The sequence below is a fragment of the Canis lupus genome, chromosome 18 (genome assembly GCF_011100685.1).
Source record: "Canis lupus familiaris isolate Mischka breed German Shepherd chromosome 18, alternate assembly UU_Cfam_GSD_1.0, whole genome shotgun sequence".
In the NCBI taxonomy this organism is placed as follows: domain Eukaryota; kingdom Metazoa; phylum Chordata; class Mammalia; order Carnivora; family Canidae; genus Canis; species Canis lupus.
In genome coordinates, this window is record NC_049239.1 from 42,626,178 (window position 1) to 42,646,470 (window position 20,293).

Sequence of the window (20,293 nt, forward strand, 5' to 3'; positions counted from 1 at the left end):
TTCATCCCTGCTTCCTCCAGGCCCTCAGCCTGTCCCTGGAGGCAGCTCCTCGGCCAGGCCACGGGGAGGGCCTGCAGGGCCAGGGAGGCAGGGGCCAGTGTCAGAGGCCCCGAGGAGACACCCAAGGTTGTGGGGGAGCAGGGAGCAGGGTGCCTGCATCCCGGGGAAGCCACCTCCCAGCCTGGGTGGGGGGGTGCGGCAGAGGCCCGCGTGACACTGTGGCTGACATTCCTCAGCGGCCACGTGGCCCCAACTGGCAGGGACAGCTGCGGACTGGGGCCGGACAAGCCTTGTTCCCAGGGTGGCGCCCGCTCTCCATCTAGGCCCCTCCTGGGCCCCTGCCTGGCGCCGCTGTCCTCCCTGGGGCTCCGTGGGCGGCTGGCACTGCGGTCCGCGCCATGAACACCTAGAAGGCCGGAGCGCCCGGGGTCTCTCCCTCCTCGTGCGGTGCAGGGCTCTGCGAGGATGGGGCAGGACCAGACGAAGCAGCAGATCGAGAAGGGGCTCCAGCTGTACCAGTCCAACCAGACCGAGAAGGCGCTGCACGTGTGGATGAAGGTGCTGGAGAAGAGCGCCGACCTCGTGGGGCGCTTCCGCGTGCTGGGCTGCCTGGTGACGGCGCACTCGGAGATGGGCCGCTACAAGGAGATGCTGAAGGTGGGCCAGGGCTGCCCACCCTCCTGGCTCCTCACGCTCCCCTGCGTCCCCCTGGCTAGCAGCCCAGCCCCGCAGGGGGCTCCCAGACCCGTCGTAGGCCCTTGGGCCTTGAACTTCTGTGTGACACGGAGATGGAGCTTCTGGGCTTCAGGGCTCGGCAATGGCCAGGCCCCGTCTGGGAAGCTAGCTTCCAGCCTTCCTGTTTGGGCTCCAGGTTTGAGGCTGCGGGTAGGTGGGTGGGTGGGTGGGTGGCCCAGGAAGGCCGGGGGCGAAAGCTGAAGGGTCTGTGTCTGGCTCCAGGGCTGATGCTCCTGGCCTGTGGCTGGGGAACAGAGAGCTCATCTGAGGCCTTGGCTGGAAGCTCTGGGTCCGAGGCCTTGGCTGCGAGGCAGGGAGGAGGCCCGGGTCTGAGGCCTGGAGCCCAGGCTGACCGCTCCTGCCCTTGCACCCGGGCAGTTCGCTGTGGTGCAGATCGACACGGCTCGGGAGCTGGAGGATGCCGACTTCCTTCTGGAGAGCTACCTGAACCTGGCACGCAGCAACGAGAAGCTGTGTGAGTTCCACAAGACCATCTCCTACTGCAAGACTTGCGTCGGCCTGCCCGGCACCAGGGCGGGCGCCCAGCTCGGAGGCCAGGTCAGCCTGAGCATGGGCAATGCCTTCCTGGGCCTCAGCCTCTTCCAGAAGGCGCTGGAGAGCTTCGAGAAGGCCCTGCGCTATGCCCACAACAATGACGACACCATGCTCGAGTGCCGCGTCTGCTGCAGCCTGGGCAGCTTCTATGCCCAGGTCAAGGTGGGCCTCGGGCCCAGGGGGTGGGCGGGGGAGGGCTCGGGTCCCCTGACACCCTCCTGTGAGCCACACTCCCCATTCAGGACCGTACTCAGTCCTCCCACATAGGAGAGTCTGAGAGGGGAGAGTCTGAAAGGGAAGACTCACCCAGGAAGGTGCAGACTTACCGGGAAGGGCAGAGCCAGCATTCAAACCTTGGTCTGTCTGCCTTCTGGGGGAACAGGAGGCTCCTTGTGAGGACTGGCCATGAACCTATACTGCCATGTGTTTGCTGTGTAGTCTTGGACATGGCACCTCTCATCTCGGAGCCTTGGTAGGCACATCTATACAATGAGGGAGAACAGGGCCCACTGTCCAGCACAGTTGTTAAGGATTTATTCATCAAATATTTATTGACTGTTTACTCTATGCCGTGCTGCTCTGTTGGCTTGGGATGCAAGCAGTGAAAACAACAGCAAAGCCCCTGGCCATGTAAAGCTTGCATTCTAGAAAAAGTCAAATATAATCAGTAACTCAATCACACAGCACTCTAGAAAGTGCTTAGGAGAAAGTGGGAAAGGGGGTGGGAAGTGCCGAGGATGGGGTGTTACAACTTCAAATAGAATGACTGGAAGGCCTCGGAGAGGTGTTATCAGTCTGATGGTTGGAAGCAGATGAGAGGGTGAGCCATGCAGAAAACTGGTAAAAGCCTGAAACAGAGACAACAGCAAAAGCAAAACTCTGCCCTGGGTGGGGGGAGTGGGGCATAGCTGGCCTATTCTAGGGATGACGGAGGCCAGCAAGGCTGTCACAGGTGTGGGACAAGGAGGTGGGAGGTGGTGAGAAGGCAGATGGGGAATGGACAGAGGAGCCAGAGACCACGGGCTTGTTTCTGGTCCAGTGTTTGTTTGGCCAGGACCCTAGGCATCCAGGCTGCCCTCGGCCCACGGGGGATGTTGATGCCTGTCACACAGCAGATGCTTAATAAATCTGGGGGTAGATAGGTGTGCAAATGCTGATGAATCAAAGGTGAGGTGTGAGCAAATGAGAGTCATCCAGGATGCCACCGAGGATTTTGTTTTCAGCAACCAGACGTAGGAAAAACCCACTCAGTGAGATTCAAAAAATGGGAGAGGGATGAAGTGTTTTAAGATTTTTTTAAGATTTTATTTATTTATTCATGAGAGACACAGAGAGAGAGGCAGAGACACAGTCAAAGGGAGAAGCAGGCTCCATGCAGGGAGCCCAGAGCGGGACTTGATCCTGGGACTCCAGGATCACGCCCTGAGCAGAAGGCAGACGCTTAACTGCTGAGTCACCCAGGCGTCCCCAAATATTATTTTATTATGAAGACAATTAACCATACAGGAAAAAAGAATAATATAATGAATCTCCTTATCCCCACCATTTAGATTGAACAATTATTAATATTACCCATATATGTTCACTGAGTGGGTTTTTAACTGAAGTGTTATGACATGAAATTATAGATAGACATCATGATACTTTACCCCCCGAAGTAGTTCAGTATGCATCTCTGAAAGAAAAAAAAAGATATTTTCTTATATAAGGATACTTTCTTATGTAATCACAGTTATCTCTTAAATATCTCTGCTTATCCTGAAGACACGCCTCTACCCTCTGCTTCTAGAAATTGGAACACAAACAAGAGGCACACGTGCATTGGGCATTATGTCTCTTAAGTCTCTTTCAGTAGGAGATTTCTCTCCTCCCCTTTATTTTCCATGATTTATCCAACAAGGGGATGGATTGCCCTAGAACGTACTTCATCTCATTGTCCCCTTGTTTCTGCAAGGAGTCATGTGACTGGGGTTTTATGGGGTTTTTTTCCTCCCCTCTGCTCCCTGTGAACGGGAACTCAGTGACCAGGGAAGACTCAGGTCACACTGTTTTGGTAAGAAGACTGTGTCAGCGCTGCTGGGAGCTTCATGTTGCATCACATCCCATATGGGGACAATGACCTGATCCCTTGGTTTTAGGGTTTGTGTTTGTCCTTTTGTGACCAGGAGGTGAACTTGGAGGGAGGTGACTTCTGGCTTCCTGTGAATGTTCAGTTCTGTGGCCACAGTTTCCACTGGGCAGATTTAGTGTCCAGTGATGTTTCTTGCCTGCATCAGTTCTTCTATTTCAACTGAAGGGAATGGCGATTTCCAAGTCCTACCATTCTTCTACAGTTGTTGGCTGGATTTTTCTGTAAGGAAGAACTGTCCTCCATCAAATGGGCTAGTTAGCTCCTCTGAAATGCAGTTCCTGCATAAATGGCATAAATATTTCTTCCTTTCCTTTTTTTTTTTTTTTTTAAGATTTTACTTTATTTGAGAGAGAAAGAGCATGAGGATGAGCGAGGGAGGGGGCAGAAGGAGAAGCAGGCTCTCCCCTAAGCAGGAAGCCCAGTGTGGGGCTTGATCCTAGGACCCTGGGATCATAATCTGAGCCGAAGGTAGATGCTTAACTGGCTGAGGCATCCAGGCATTCCTCGCTTCCTTTAATTATCACTTTGATGATGAGGAGTTGAAGTTATACCCACCTTCGGGGATCCCTGGGTGGCTCAGCGGTTTGCTGCCTGCCTTTGGCCTAGGGTGCGATCCTGGAGTCCCGGGATTGAGTCCCGCATTGGGCTCCCTGCATGGAGCCTGCTTCTCTCTCTGCCTCTGTCTCTCTCTGTGTCTATCATAAATAAATAAATCTTTAAAAAAAATACCCGCCTTCAATGATCATACTTACTTGTTTTACTTTCTTCTTTTTGAGTATCGTTATGAAATCCTGGATTTTTAAAATATTCAGTATTCTTCAGTTTTGGTTTTTTGTTTTAAGATTTTATTTATTTATTCATGAGAGACACAGAGGGAAAGGCAGAGACATAGGCAGAAGCAGGCTCCTTGAGGGGAGCCTGATGCGGGACTCGATCCCAGGACCCTGGGGATCACAACCTGAGCCAAAAGCAGACAATTGCTGAGCCACCCCAGTGCCCCTAGTACTCTTCAGTTAATTGTAATGTTGTTTTTCTGATGCTCAAATTATCTTGACTTTAGCTAATGGTATTCCTTCGGTATAACTCCTGTGTCCTTTTTTTAAAAATTTTTTAATTTTTAATTTTTTTTAATTTATGATAGTCATCACAGAGAGAGAGGCAGAGACACAGGTAGAGGGAGAAGCAGGCTCCATGCACCGGGAGCCCGACGTGGGACTCCATCCCGGGTTTCCAGGATCATGCCCTGGGCCAAAGGCAGGCGCCAAACCGCTGCGCCACCCAGGGATCCCTTTTTTTTTTTTAATCCTGTGTCCTTTTGACGAGACTTTCTTTAAACATTGAAAGTGTTCTTATTTTCTGGAACAATAAACTATCCCAGGCTCATTTTGTATAGTCCCCACCCTGGACCTGAAATCAGCCATTTTTTTGGGCTTTTCTGGTGGGAAGTTGTATTAAAGACCAAATGTGGGTTCTCAAGGTGCTCATTGCTACTGGGTTGTCATGGCTTCTAGATCTTTTTAGTTGCCAAGACAACTGAAGTTTATGCTGATATTTGCAATTCAAATCTAATGTTTCAGGATTTTCCTTAATTTATTTTAATCTTGATTCTCTTTTCTCCTAGACTGAAAATGTTGGCTTTTAGCAACATAATTATATATTTATTTTATCCTAAAAAATACACAAAATACTTTTTTTTCTGTGTGGTCATATTAGGATAATGCAACATAATACATGATGTAATAATATCTTATAGCATTATATTTTAATATTATATTGTGTTATATAATAACTATAATTAAACTTATAATTATGTTAATATGATGATATACAGTTAGGGCTATTTATTTCCATTTTCTATCTTTAGGGGTTTTTTTTAAGATTTTTAAATATTTTAAAAATTTTTTATAGTGGTTCTTCTTTTCTTTTTTTAAATTTTTTTATTTATTTATGATAGTCACACACACAGAGAGAGAGAGAGAGGCAGAGACACAGGCGGAGGGAGAAGCAGGCTCCATGCACCAGGAGCCCGACGTGGGATTCCATCCGGGTTTCCAGGATCGCGCCCTGGGCCAAAGGCAGGCGCCAAGCTGCTGCGCCACCCAGGGATCCCTTAAGATTTTTTTTTAATTTGAGAGAGAGAGAACAAGCAGTGGGGAGGGGCAGAGGGAGAGAGAGAGAGAGAAAGAGTAAAAAAAAGAGAGAAGCAGACTATCCACTAAGCAGGGAGCCAAAGTGGGGCTCGATCCCAGGAGACTGGGATCATGACCTAAGCCAAAGGCAGAGGCTTAACCAGCTGAGGCACTCAGGCGCCTCTATCTTTGGGGTTTTTAAAAAATTAAATTAAAATATTTTGAATATTTAGAACATTTACATGGCTTCAAATTAAAAACATACATTGGGGGACACCTGGGTGGCTCAGCGGTTGGGCGCCTGCCTTCGGCTCAGGTTGTGATTCTGGGATCCAGGATCGAGTCCCACATTGGGCTCTCTGCATGGAGCCTGCTTCTCCCTCTGCCTGTGTCTCTGCCTCTGTGTGTGTGTGTGTGTGTGTGTGCGTGTGTGTGTGTCTCATGAATAAATAAATAAATCTTAAAAAAAAAAACATACATTGGCAAGGGGCACTGGGCTGGCTTAGTTGGTGGAACATGTGACTCTTGGTCTCGGGGTCGTGAGGTCCAGCCCCATGTAGGGCATAAAGATTACTTAAGTAAATAAATTTTTTTAACTATGTAACAAAATTTGTGAAGATCAGATTTTTATTGGCGTTATTGGGAGTTCTCTTTTGGTCATATTAACTTGGAGATGCCTATAAGATATTAAGTAGAAGATCAAATAGATTTTCTAAGAGAAAGAATGGAGCAATGGGGCTTAGCTGAAGGAGACATGAGGTCCGAAGAAGATTGTTTGATTTTGATTTTTTTTTTAAAGGTTTTATATATTTATTTATTTGACAGAGAGAGAGAGCACGCACAAGCAGGGGGAATGGCAGGCAGAGGGAGAGGGAGAAGCAGACTTCCTGAGATTTCTTTTTTTCTTTTTATTTTTTTTTAAAGATTTTATTTATTTATTCATAGACACAGAGAGAGAGAGGCAGAGACACAGGTAGAGGGAGAAGCAGGCTCCATGCAGGGAGCCCGATGTGGGACTCAATCCCGGGTCTCCAGGATCACACCCCAGGCTGCAGGCGGTGCCAAACTGCTGCGCCACCAGGGCTGCCCTCTTTTTTTATTTTTTAATGAGGTAAGAAATGCCAGAATATGTTTGTAGGATGATGGGAATGATTGAGCCCAAGGAGATGGGGGATGTGTCCAGAGCCCCCATGGAGGGGCTCACACCTGTTGGAGCAGGGAGTCCTCCATGGTGGCAGGAAGGAGGAAGAGTGATCCATCTCGTGGATTTGGTGGAGAACAGAGTCCTTTTCTGACTTTCTTCTGTTTTCCCTGTGTAGTGATGAAGCAAGGTCATCAGCTGAGATCCAGCAGGTAGAAAGAGTATTTGGAGGTGTGAGGAGAACGAAGGGATGAAGGAATGATTTCATTGCCCCAGTGAGTCTGTTCCGATGTTCTTTGGGGCTGACAATCAGTCACTGAGCCTTTGGGAAGCACCTGCTGCTGGGTACTAGGGGGCAGACACTACTGGGGGTGCTGGTACCCCCTTCTGTGTGTCTCTGAAGATAAGGGGCCCAACTGGGAGTGAGAAGCCAACTATATTTTCTTGCCTTCTCATTCATTCCTTCATTCAACAAATATTCATTGTGCATCTACAAAGTGCTAAGAACTGTGCTAGGCTCTTGGGCTACATCAGCAAACTGGATGAAAATTCCTATGTCTGTGGAGCCCACACCTTTTCAGTGGCTGTTCCCTCTGCCTGGATCCCTTTTCCTTGGATACATGAATGAATGAGTGAACACTGGCAGGGCCTATGGGTACCCACTATGGGTTGATGGAGATGCCAGGCCCTGGAACCCCTGACTTGGGCATCCTGACATTCACAGTGCCCCTTCTTGTCCCACCTCCTCCCTGTGTCCCCCGCAGGACTACGAGAAAGCCCTGTTCTTCCCCTGCAAGGCCGCAGAGCTCGTTAGCGACTACGGCAAAGGCTGGAGCCTCAAGTACCGGGCCATGAGCCAGTACCACATGGCTGTGGCGTACCGCCTGCTGGGCCACCTGGGCAGTGCCATGGAGTGTTGTGAGGTGGGGCAGGAGGGAAGGCGGGCAGGTAGAGGGTGGTGGTATGGGCTAAGGGGTCCTCCTTCCACATCAGGCCACTTAGGGTCCCAAGATTTGCCCGTAGCCCCCTTCTCCATGAGCCCCCGAAGGATGTGTTTGTTCTGCCCACCCCTCTGCTCCTTTCCAGTCCATTCTCAGGGGAGAGGGCTTCCTTCTGCCTCCCCCCACACACATCCTCTGTGGGTCGCTTTAAATAGGAAGAGAGCCAGTCTCTGGAGTTCTACTGACTTGGGCTCAAATCCTAGCATTGCCACTTACGAGCCAGGTGACCTTGATCAAGTCACTTCTGCTCTCTGAACCTGTGTCCACTTCTCTGGGCGTTGTGAGACCTCACTGGTTTCGTGTGCAGGGCTCCGATGCCATGCTAGGTATATTGGATAGGGTGATCCCTGGGCTGCCCCGTCAGAGGGGCCCACTGGAATGACACCCTGGTGGGTGGGTGGGGGCAGATGGGCAGGCTGGAGCAACCAGCTTCCCTTCACAGGAATCTATGAAGATTGCACTGCAGCACGGGGACCGGCCACTCCAGGCACTCTGCCTGCTGTGCTTTGCTGACATCCACCGGAGCCGTGGGGACCTGGAGGTGAGGCCACTGGGGTACAGAGGGAGGGGTTGCAGGCCTGACCCAGTCTGATTGCACCCTCCCACCTGGCTGTGCAGACAGCCTTCCCCAGGTACGACTCTGCCATGAGCATCATGACTGAGATTGGAAACCGCCTGGGGCAGGTGCAGGTGCTGCTGGGAGTGGCCAAATGCTGGATAGCCAGGAAAGCACTGGACAAGGTGAGGTCGGGCCCTTTCCCATACCCCACCCCCCCGGCTCTCCCCACTGCTCCTATTTGCAGCCAGTAGGTCAGCCAAAAGTCTGTGGGGCTGGCTGGTCCTGGGCAGGACTCTTCCAGACATTTTGTCTAACATCAGCTTCACCTGAATCCCATAAGGTGAGTACATTCCAAGTTATTTTCCAGACTCAGAAAAGACTCACGATGTGCCCAGACCCACAACTACTAAAGAGCCAGAGCTGGGTTTGAACTCAGGATGCGTTAACTGCTTTCCTGATTTCACAACACCCAATGAGACAGGAATAGTCTTCCCATTCTGTATCTGAGTAAACTGAAGCATCAGGTAACTTGCCCACACTGTGGCTCTGTGACTGGGCTCCAGCCTCCTTTTGCTACCTTCTCAGGCAGGGCAGCTGCCCAGCCATGCTGCCCTCCTCAAGCCCGCCCCTCCCTGCCCCTTCCCTTCCCCTTCCCTTCCTGTGAGTCAAGGCCTCTGCCAGAGAACTCTGCCCGTAGCCCTGGCCTATGCTTGCCTTCTAGGCTCTGGATGTCATCGAGAAAGCCCAGGACCTGGCGGAGGAAGTGGGGAACAAGGTCAGACCTGATTCTGTCTTCTGGGTCTGGAGTCAAGAGGCCAAGGTGGGATCTTGGGTGTGTGGGAAGGGCTACCCTGAGCCTGCACATGCCCTGAGCTCTTCTAGATCTCCAGGGGCTGCCACCACCCATTCCCAGACCCTGGCTGTTTCTCTTCCACCCACAAAGCACTTTGGAGGGCAGGGCAAGAAATCCGTAGCTCAGAGGACGTCAGAATTCCTCAGAGCTTCTTGATAGTCATTAGAACTCCTAACAGTGGGTCCAGTCACTAAGAGCTGGGTACACTCAGGTGCTTCTAGGTATTGGTCCCAGTCCTCACCGTCTCCCTGCGAGGTGAGCGCAAGCCCCATTTTTAGAGTTAAGGCAAGTGAGGCTCAGTGGTTGCTCCAGGTCTCACACTTTGTACCTGGTCTGTCTTAACTCTAAAGCCCGCATTCCTCCCATAATGTATGTGGCTCTCAATTTTAGGTTTAGTATCCAAACCTTTAAATTTTGAAAATAAGCTCAGTGTTACTTGAGGTCTTCTAGGAAATATAAATATCTCTGGGATCCAGTGCACAGCACAACTAAAATGCCAAATTTTAAAAAATATTTTTATTTATTTACTTGAAAGAGAGAGAGTGAGAAAGAGCACAAGCCAGGAGGAAGGGCAGAGGGAGAGGGAGAAGTAGGCTCCTCACTGAGCAGAGCCCGATGCAGGGCTTGATCCCAGGACCCCGAGATCATGACCTAAGCCGAAGGCAGATGCCCAACAGACTGAGCCACCCAGGTGCCCCTAAAATGCCAAATATCTTTGTTTTTGGATAGATGATAGCTGCTCGGTTTTACCCAAGTATCTCAGGTTGGTCACAGATGCCAATGAGCTGTTTGTTATGTGTATTCAATTAACAAAAACAGAAGAGCAAATTCATTCTTATGGAATCAGTGCAGCAGATCTGGTCAATAAAATTCTTCAAAAACATGGGGTTCCTAGGTAGTTCTAGGGGTGAAGACTGCTTACCTCACCCATCCTTTCATTCTGCATGAGGGGAAACCAAGGCCCAGAGGGCAGGACGTTTCTCCTAGGCCCATCAGCCAGCCAAGAACACCGCCAGGACCAGACCCTGTGTGTACTGATGGCTCAATGGTCCTTCGGGGGCCACTTCTCGGGCTGGGCAAGGAGGGAGGCTCACTGGGACTGACTTGGTCTTGTCCCCTATGCCCGCTCTCTGCTCCCCGCTGGCCCCAGCTAAGCCAGCTCAAGCTGCACTGCCTGAGTGAGAGCATCTACCGCAGCAAGGGGCTGCAGCGGGAGCTGCGTGCCCATGTCGTGCGCTTCCATGAGTGTGTGGAGGAGACTGAGCTCTACTGCGGGCTGTGTGGCGAGTCCATAGGTGAGAGGAACAGCCGGCTGCAGGCCCTGCCCTGCTCGCACATCTTCCACCTCAGGTGAGGGCTCCTGGCTTGTGGGCAGGGGGCGGCCAGGGTCTCTGTGGGGTACGCTAGGGCCCCAGCTGGCCTAACCACAGTAGTAATGTTGAGCGTAGCGCTCCCTTCGTTCTAAGAGCTTCCCCTGTAATAAATAACTCCTTGAATCCTCCCAGCAGCCCTGTGAGGTGGCCATCACTATTCTTCCAAAGAGAATTGAGAGAGGCCCCTCAAAGGCCATGGGATTCAGACACCCAGGGCTAGACCTGCCTCAGGGCTGGGACAGATACCATTCTCCATGCTGACCTCCTGACCTCTTAGAAGCCCCAGAACAGAGTACCAGGGGCAAGCAGGGCCACCAGGCCCTACCTTCTCCCTTGACGCCTTCCCAGATCCTGTAGAGGGGAGGGGTAGGGAGAGAGCCCAGGCCCAGGATGAAAGCATGGGTTCAGTAAATAAACCTTTCCTTTGCCTCGAAAGGTGCCTGCAGAACAACGGGACGCGGAGCTGCCCCAACTGCCGCCGCTCATCCATGAAGCCTGGCTTTGTGTGAGTCCCATCAGCAGTCCTGGGCTCCTGCTTCCCCTCCCCCTGCCCCTTCATCATGCCCAGGGCACCTGACTAGCCATACCTTGGATCCTGTTTACTCTTGGGGTAGCCGCCAGACCTCCTCCAAACTCAGCCAGGGCCCAGGGCCTGCCCGCTGTTGCTCCTCCAGGCTCAGCTGACCTCCCTGCCTCTTCGTACTTTGCTCTTTATAGAAAAATAAACTGTTTGTACCTGACCCCAGCAATTCTGACTCTTTTTGCGGGTGTGCTGTGGCCAGCACAGGACAGCTTCTTCCCCAATTGGTCTTCTTGACTCTTGTCAGGCAACTCTGACAAGTGTGAATTTGGAATCAGCAGCTCTTGTGCTGACAACTGACTCACTGAACAACCCTGGACAAAGTCACTTAACTTTTCTGATCGTCCATGCCCTTATCTAACATGGAGAATGATAGGAGTGCTTGACTGGCTCAGTCAGTGGAGCGTGCAACTCTTGATCTTGGTGTCTTGAGTTCGAGCCCCACATTGGGCATAGAGCTTACTTAAAAATAAATAAATAGGGATGCCTGGGTGGCTCAGCAGTTGAGCATCTGCCTTTGGCTCAGGGTGTGATCCGGGTCTCGAGATTGAGTCCTGCATTAGGCTCCATACGGGGAGCCTGCTTCTCCCTCTGTGTCTCTGCCTGTGTCTCATGAATAAATAAATAAAATCTTTATAAATAATAAACGAATGAATGAATGAATGAATGAATGAATGAATAATAAATGAAAAAAATTGCGAATTATGATCCAATCTGTCCACTGGGCAGGGCTGTTGAGAGGAGGGAAGAAATGCTGTTACTCGCAGAGCTGGTTTGCCAACCTGAGCAGCTGCAAATGCTGTTACTTAAAGAAATCTCTGCCTTCAACTGCTTCAAGAAAACCACGAGGCAGGTTCTCACCAAGTTTGCAGATTATTTGTGAAGGCTCGGCTTAAAAGAAATGCTTGGTGGCTGACATGAAGTTCATTTTAGGGGTGCCCTGGGTCTCACCTCACAGTGATATGCAGAGGATCCTCCGGAGCAAGGGACGCAGATACAACAAAAATGGGTCTCATGATCCAGAGATCTGCCCTACTTCCTGAGATGACAAGAAACGAGTACAGATGTTGGTCATAATGTTTTTAATTGGAGAGGCTGTTGTCAATGGAGCTCATCCCACGTGGGCAGTTCTGTGGCGCTGCTCAAAAGTTAGCAGCAGCAGCAGCAGCGATTTCTCTTTAAAATTGGTTAATGATTCTCTCTGGTAGCCCTGGGCATGCCCTTTTTTTGGCCCTCCGCACACGCCTGGCGTCTGTTGCCTATGGTTTGGGAGGCAGAGCCATCTCGAGAATCCTAATTCCTAGCTGCGCCAGATCCTGTGGTCGAGCCCCCGCTTCCAAAGCGCCCTTTCAATCACCGGCCAGCTTAAGACTACATTTCCCAAAGGCTCTCGAGGCTCCCATCGCTTCTCCCGCCCCTTCCGGCTTCACACCCAGGCTCCGCCCATCGCGCGCAGCGACCAATAGCGCATCCACCTGTCGCTCCGGCTTAAACAGGACGAGGGCGGTAACGCTTCAGGAGCGGTGGAGGAGCTGGGGGCGGGCCCTGTGTCCCGGGCTTTGTCATTTGAATAGGAGAAGCAGATTCGTTACGGCAGTGGCGGCCGGAACTAATTCGGTTAAGTGAGGAATTGGAGAGAGAGGTCCGCCACTACTCAGGAGCAGGCCTTCAGAAAGATAGTATTAATCTCCGGGCCGAAGCTTCTGTCCGTTTCGATCTTCAGTCTTCTCCTTCAGGACGTGAATCTGCTGCCAAAACGCGAGGATCCAGTGACTCGGCAGGAGAAGATGGCGACCGTGTGGGATGAGGCTGAGGTGCGCGCTGGGGGAATTGGGGATCCCGGAGCCGGGGCCAGTGGGAAGACGCCCTTGGTGGGAGGCCTCGAAGAGGTTGGGGGGTCGAGTTCTGGCCTGGTCTCGGGGTCGGGGCCGCTTGGGATGTGGACAAGGCGCTCGACTCCTTCAATTCGGTTTTATGGGCAGGGAAGCTGAGGCTGTTAGTGGGGTTCGGAGGCGGCGGAATCCTTGCCCTGAGTTAAAAAAAAATTTTTTTTTAACAGCAAGATGGAATCGGGGAGGAGGTGCTCAAGATGTCCACAGAAGAGATTATCCAGCGCACACGGCTGCTGGACAGTGAGATCAAGGTGGGCTCACAGCCCCGGTGGCCGGCAGCGAAGCCCCCACAGGGCCGCCCTGGAGATCCCAGCGGCTTTTACGTTCTTCTCACGGCCTTTCCAGGAAGACATAGGGCCCGCGGATTATTAAAAAAAAAAAAAAAAAAAAGGAAAGAAAAAAAAAAAAGGAAAAAAGAAAAAACTAAGCCTTACCTGTGAGAGACCGAGTGGTGGGAAGGCAGGTCTGAGAGGATTCATCAGGCTCCCTTTTCCAGCGAGGTCTTTAAATAATTTCTCTTGAGAATCTTTCTTTTAGGGAGCCCGCATTTTACAGCTGAGGAAACAGGTTTTTTACTTTGCTGAAGTACCGAGCCCTTAATGAGAAGCAGGAGCTAAAACCTATATTTGCTTCATTCAGAGCCCTGCTCTTTTCCCTCTGCTGCAACTGCTTCAGGAGGTTTCCAGACGGAGTCAGCGGATGCAGGAAGGTCCCCCTGGTCCCTCTGGGCCTCACCAGTTACAGGGCCCTCCCTAGGATAAGGTGAGCCAAGGCTGAACATTTGCTTCCACTTGCCCTCATCCCAGATCATGAAGAGTGAAGTGTTGCGAGTTACCCATGAACTTCAGGCCATGAAAGACAAGATCAAAGAGAACAGTGAGAAAATCAAAGTGAACAAGACCTTGCCGTATCTTGTCTCCAACGTCATCGAGGTGTGTGTGTATGTGGAGGGGAAGAGAAAGGGTCAGCCGGGCTTGGAGGCAGCCTACAGTAGGGCCATTGGAGAAAGAGTGGGTGAAAGTTTTGAGGCCCAATTGCATTTAGAGCTCTGCCCCCTCCCTAGTATGCATTTCTAGGGCACTATACACACTCGTAGATACCCTGAAGAGGCCTAAGAAGCCACACATTTCCTCCTTACTTGGAGGTAGAGAGCTCTCTGCGGAGAAGCAACACCTAAATGGATCTTATCAATGCCGTGGGCCTGGGATACTCTTGAGGAGTGAGGTGGATTGTCTTGGCCTGGGAAGCACTGGACTCTGGGGAGTGGAGGGGGCTGAGCAGGACCTCTTGACCTGAGCTTTTTCCCCCCCAGCTTTTAGATGTTGATCCCAATGACCAAGAAGAGGATGGTGCCAATATTGACCTGGATTCTCAGAGGAAGGGTAAATGTGCAGTGATCAAAACCTCTACACGACAGGTGAGGATAGCTCTAGGATAGAACTGAGGAGGGTGAGGGATGGATGTGGGACAGGACCAGGGAGCTTTATTGAGGACAGTAACTGAGATTGAACCTGGAATTTTTCCTACAGACATACTTCTTGCCTGTGATTGGGTTGGTGGATGCTGAAAAGCTAAAGCCAGGAGATTTGGTGGTGAGCGGTGTCCCTCAGCCCAGGGAGGGCTTTTCCAATGAGGTTTCTCCCATGGACTACTGAGCCTCTGCCCCAGGCCCAGGTCACTGTTGGCCCTGCATCTTGGCAGAGCATCCTGGAGAGTCTGAGCTTGTCTGCTTGCTCTTTGGTTCTCATCTTTCCTAGTCCTGTATTTTCCTTTCACTGTACCGACACCTGCCACCCAGCCAGTTAGGTCTTGAGCTGGGACAAATCTGAAGGCTTCGTGCTCTGTCCCCAGGGTGTGAACAAAGACTCCTATCTGATCCTGGAGACCCTGCCCACAGAGTATGACTCACGGGTGAAGGCCATGGAGGTGGATGAGAGGCCCACGGAACAATATAGTGACATCGGGGGCCTGGATAAGCAGATTCAGGAGGTGAGAAGCACTGGCCAGTAGCAGCCAGTAGCAGCCTTGCCGGCCATTTGTGTTTTTTTTGCTTCATTGACCAGAACACTTACTGCCAATGTGCCTCTTAGCATAGCATCCTAGGGACATAAGGAGGCTGCTGTGTAACAGTTTAGGAGGCTGAAATCCAGAGAGCTTAAATGACTTGTTGAGGGTCACAGAAGGTTAGGGCCAGAGCGGTGGCTGGAACTCAGGTTCCTGGTTCTTCCCCTGGTACCTTTCTACTATATTCTGGTGTCCCTGGAGCAGCCATAACCAGCCTTGGTGGGAGTGAGCATCCTGGGTCCTTTTGATGCAGGGGAAGGAGAGTCAGTGTCTCTGAATTGGAGTAGGAGGGTTATGGGTTATTAGGGTTGAGGTCATTAAGTGTTGGGCTGTAGGAGCCCTTGGGGCGTCACTCTCCTCACCCAGGACTTCTTCCTGGCAGCTGGTGGAGGCTATTGTCTTGCCAATGAACCACAAGGAGAAGTTCGAGAACTTGGGGATCCAGCCTCCAAAAGGGGTGTTGATGTATGGCCCCCCAGGTACAGGGAAGACGCTGCTGGCCCGGGCTTGCGCTGCACAAACCAAGGTGAGTGCTTTGGGAGAAAATGAGGAAGAAAGCAGCAGAAGCTAAAGCTCTACCAAATGGGCTGAGAGGAACTTCCCTTGGTGTCTTTGGCCTGACTCTCATTGCCATGCCCCCCTAACAGGCTACCTTCCTGAAGCTGGCTGGCCCCCAGCTGGTGCAGATGTTTATTGGGGATGGTGCCAAGCTGGTCCGGGATGCCTTTGCCCTGGCCAAGGAGAAAGCGCCATCCATTATCTTCATTGATGAGCTGGATGCCATTGGCACTAAGCGGTAAGGGGGTGCTGAGTGCCACCAAGGAGATTGTTCTAAATTCTGTTTCCCACCCTGTCCCCTGCTTCCCCTGGAATGGTGATAGCTCTACTCTTCTGGTTTTACTTCCTGAATTCTGTTCTGACTAGCTCCCCTGCTTCTTTTCCCTTGACTATCCATTCTCATGGTTGCCAGCATGTTCCTTTCATACATGCTCGCTTCACTCCCATGCACCCATACTCCCTCAGACAGACATCCTACTCAGAATTTTTCATGGGCTCCCCATTGCTCCTTGGGATAAATGCTGGGCTGAGCATGGCTTGCATGGTCCCCTCTGGCTGTCCCTGATCCGCTCCACTGCATCCTGGACCTGCCCCGGCCCCCATGTCTTCACAGCATCCCTTTGGTTGGTTGGTTGGTTTATTTATTTATTTATTATTTTTTTTTTATTTTTTAAAGATTTTATTTATTCATGAAAGACACAGAGGGGAGAGAGGCAGAGACATAGGCAGAGGAAGAAGCAGGCTCTATGCAGGGAGCCTGATGTGGGACTTGATCCGGGGTCTACCAGGATCACACCCCAGGCCTCAGGCGGCATTAAACCACTGCGCCACTGGGGCTGCCCCTATTTATTTATTTATTTATTTATTTAATTTTTAAATTTTTATGTATTTATGATAGTCTTACAGAGAGAGAGAGAGAGAGAGGCAGAGACACAGACAGAGGGAGAAGCAGGCTCCATGCACCGGGAGCCCGACGTGGGATTCGATCCCGGGTCTCCAGGATCGCGCCCTGGGCCAAAGGCAGGCGCCAAACCGCTGCGCCACCCAGGGATCCCCCCTATTTATTTTTTTAAAGATATTTGAGAGAGTGTGTGTGCCTGGGGTGGTGACAGAGGAAGAAGGAGAATCTCCAACAGACTCCCTGCCGAGTGTGGAGCCCGACTCGGGCTCAGTCACATGACCCCGGGATCATAACTTGAGCCGAAACCAAGAGTCAGACTCTTAACTGACTGAGCCACCCAGGGCCCAAATATCCTTTCGGTTTATAGACCCGCTCCATGGGGATCCCTGGGTGGCGCAGCGGTTTAGCGCCTGCCTTTGGCCTAGGGCGTGATCCTGGAGACCCGGGATCGAATCCCACATCGGGCTCCCGGTGCATGGAGCCTGCTTCTCCCTCTGCCTGTGTCTCTGCCCCTCTCTCTCTCTCTGTGACTATCATAAATAAATAAATAAAAATTAAAAAAAAATCTGTTTAGACCCGCTCCATAATCCAAGTCCATCCAGCCCTGGTGGGAGAGATTTTGCACCTGTTCCCTTTCTGGAATGTACTTTTCCCGTTCTTTTTTTTTTTTTTTTTTTTTAATTTTTAGTTTTTTTTTTATTATTATTTTTTTAAGATTTATTTATTTATTTATTTATATATATATATATATATATATATATATAGAGAGAGAGAGAGAGAGAGAGAGAGAGAGAGACACAGAGAGAGAGAGGCAGAGACACAGGCAGAGGGAGAAGCAGGCTCCATGCAACAAGCCTGATGTGGGACTTGATCCCGGGTCTCCAGGATCACACCCCAGGCTGCAGGCGGCGCTAAACCGCTGAGCCACTGGGGCTGCCCTCCCATTCTTTATTGGTTGGTTGCTAGCCTGTTTGTTCTCAGCCTAAGGAATACTTCCTCAGGGATACCTGCCTGGGCTCCCCCTTACGCTCCCAAGTCTGGATCCCCTATTTCTAAGCTTTAGGGCAGCAGTGGCAGGGGCACATTCATTGGGGGATAGCCCAGGCAGTGGCTGGTTTTGCTCACTGGTGTATCCTCAGCCTGGCTGATCCCAGGAGCCTCTCCAGTCTCTGACACCTGTTCGGTGCCAGTCCTGGGCTGGGGGCCCCACGCTGAGTGAGACCTTTTCCTTCCCTGGACAGTTGGATTAGGCTTCCAGGGGGTGGAGAAGGGGAAGGCTCTTCCCAAGCTGTGGCCTCACCAGTGTCTCGGGCCTCCTGTGTGTCCCAGCTTTGACAGTGAGAAGGCCGGAGATCGGGAGGTGCAGAGGACAATGTTGGAGCTTCTGAACCAGCTGGATGGGTTCCAACCCAACACTCAAGTAAAGGTGAGTATTGTCATCACAGATAAAGGAAATGGGGCCAGGGACCTCCTCGGTCACCCAGCTTAGTGCAGCTAGAATTAGGGTTAAGGTTGTCTTGCTGTTTGATCTGGACCCTGGGCTGCCTCCGTCTGCCTGCTCTCTGGGAGCCCCGGCTTCCTCAGTTCACATTGCTGCCTCTGCCCTTGCTCAGGTCATTGCAGCCACCAACAGGGTGGACATCCTCGACCCTGCACTGCTCCGCTCAGGCCGTCTGGACCGGAAGATTGAATTCCCAATGCCCAACGAGGAGGCCCGGGCCAGAATCATGCAGATCCACTCCCGCAAGATGAATGTCAGGTGAGCGAGGACATGAGCAAGGCGCTGAGCCCCAAAGAGCCATCTTTGTTGTCTTGGTCCTGAGTGTCCCCAGGTCTCTGCCACCCTGTCTCCCTTCCCTGATCACGTGTTCTACATGCCAGCCTCCATATCTCCCCAGAAGCCTGAGATAGAACCTTACTGGAGTCTGGGCCCTGGTTCTGGGTGCTCTACTCCTTAGAATCACCCTGCCCTTCCTCCCTCATGGTCCGAAGTTGCATAGGCGGAGGTCCTCAGTTTCCTTGACTTCCCGTCTTGGCAGCTGAGCACAACCCAGCATGGCCCTGAAGAATCAGCTAGGGGCCACTGGGCTCTGAAGAATCAGCTAGGGGCCAAATGGACTTGGGTTCAGATCTGTGTGACCTCTAGTAGGTGGTATTTCCCATCTAAGCCTGAATTTTCTTGTCTGGTGCTTGGAGATAATGTCACTGACCATGTGGGGCCATGGCACTGTCAAGTGAAGTGCAGGGCAGCGCTGTGCTGATGCAAGGCTTACACTACTCAAAAAAGGGAAAGACTGCCATCGTCTTGCCCCTTCACCCCAGGCTGAATCAGTCCCTGGGATCTTTGGTGCAGATTTCTAGAAGGCTAGAGCTCAAGAGACACAGGAATAACCTGGTCTCTGCTTTGACCTCCCTGCCCTTTGTCCTCTGTCTCGTACTGAGAAGAGAACAAGGCACAGCAGGGAAGGGATTGCCATTGTCATGGGGCGAGGGGACCTTGCTGCTTGATGGGGGGTGTGGGAGGACATCTCCCTCTCTTCCCTCTAGCCATCAATAACTGAGTCCTGGGGTCTCGGTCTCTACTCCTTCTCCTCCCACCCAGTCCTGATGTGAACTATGAGGAGCTGGCCCGCTGTACGGATGACTTCAATGGGGCCCAGTGCAAGGCCGTGTGTGTGGAGGCGGTGAGTGGGAGCACGTGGAGAGGGGATTGCTTCATGCTTTCTTGCCCCCCTTCCCTGAACAGGATGGGACTTGTGACTGTAGGAGACTGCTGGGTGAGGGAGGCTCAGAAGGCTGAGGCACTTGAGAGCTGGGTCACGGGTGCAGGAAGGCACCCTAGAGCCTGTCTGTCCTGGGTGCAGGGCATGATCGCGCTGCGCAGGGGTGCCACGGAGCTCACGCATGAGGACTACATGGAAGGCATCCTAGAGGTGCAGGCCAAGAAGAAAGCCAACCTGCAGTACTACGCCTAGGAGGTTGCTCGCCACACCTGCTCCCTGGTCTGGTGCTGGTTAAAATTCAAAATAAAAGATGGTTTCAGGTCCCTGCCACCTGTCTGTTGCACGTTCCCTGGGGCCTGGGTGGAAGAGCATACCCGTCCTCCCCAGATGCCGCTGCCTGGAAACCCTAGACCGCCATGGGCCTCAAAGCAGTTGTCAGGTGAGGCCCCAGGGAAGGATGGGTATGGATTACAGCTGCTGCCTGGGGTCTTCCGGCCTCCCCCCACCATGTCCGTGTCCTTTCCAACCCCTTTCCCACTCCCCGCCCCACCTGTTGGCTTCGGAGCTTGGGGCCCTACAGCTCCAGGACCAAGGGCTGGAATAGAAGTCAGCCTCTCGCCTCTCACATTTTGGTGCCCTTGTCCTTGCTTCCCTGGAAAGCCAGGCTCTAGGTCTTGGACAACCTCCTGTTTCTTGGCCCCTGAGCTGCCTCTTCCTCCCTGTGTCATTAACTTTCTTGGCTCTTTTTTTTTTTTTTTTTTAAAGAACTATTTTATTTATTTGAGACAGCGAGAACAAGCAGGGGAATCTGCAGACGGAGAGGGAGAAGCAGGCTCCCCACTGAGCAGGGAGCCCAATGTGGGGCTCAGTCCTAGGACCCTGGGATCATGACCTCAGTCAAAGGCAGACATTTCACCAATTGAGCCACCGTGGCGCTCCTCTTGGCTCATTTCTTCTTGCTGAGAACTGAACCTTGAGCAAGAACACTGAGGGCCCTTCTAGGCCTGACCTTTGGTCACAAGTGTTCTCCCCTGCCCCGTTCCGCTGTCAGCCCCCCCTCCCCGTCAGGCCCCATGTCCTGTCCATTTCCTTGCGGAT

General features: G+C 51.9%; 2 protein-coding genes across 2 annotated transcripts; both read left to right on the forward strand.

Moving 5' to 3' along the window:
- Positions 1-37: 37 nt before the first annotated feature.
- On the forward strand, positions 38-11,217 carry RAPSN (receptor associated protein of the synapse). Its single transcript, XM_038563303.1, has 8 exons — positions 38-657; positions 1,114-1,452; positions 7,456-7,614; positions 8,135-8,233; positions 8,311-8,433; positions 8,973-9,026; positions 10,255-10,454; positions 10,914-11,217. Exons 1-8 carry the CDS (start codon positions 466-468, stop codon positions 10,984-10,986), a joined length of 1,239 nt encoding a protein of 412 aa, XP_038419231.1. The 5' UTR covers positions 38-465; the 3' UTR covers positions 10,987-11,217.
- Positions 11,218-12,648: 1,431 nt separating this feature from the next.
- On the forward strand, positions 12,649-19,525 carry PSMC3 (proteasome 26S subunit, ATPase 3). Its single transcript, XM_038563302.1, has 12 exons — positions 12,649-12,871; positions 13,117-13,200; positions 13,756-13,881; positions 14,262-14,366; positions 14,479-14,541; positions 14,801-14,938; positions 15,396-15,539; positions 15,661-15,809; positions 17,802-17,898; positions 18,086-18,231; positions 19,075-19,156; positions 19,337-19,525. The coding sequence occupies exons 1-12, from the start codon at positions 12,845-12,847 to the stop codon at positions 19,445-19,447; spliced, it is 1,272 nt and encodes a 423-aa protein (XP_038419230.1). The 5' UTR covers positions 12,649-12,844; the 3' UTR covers positions 19,448-19,525.
- Positions 19,526-20,293: the final 768 nt, after the last annotated feature.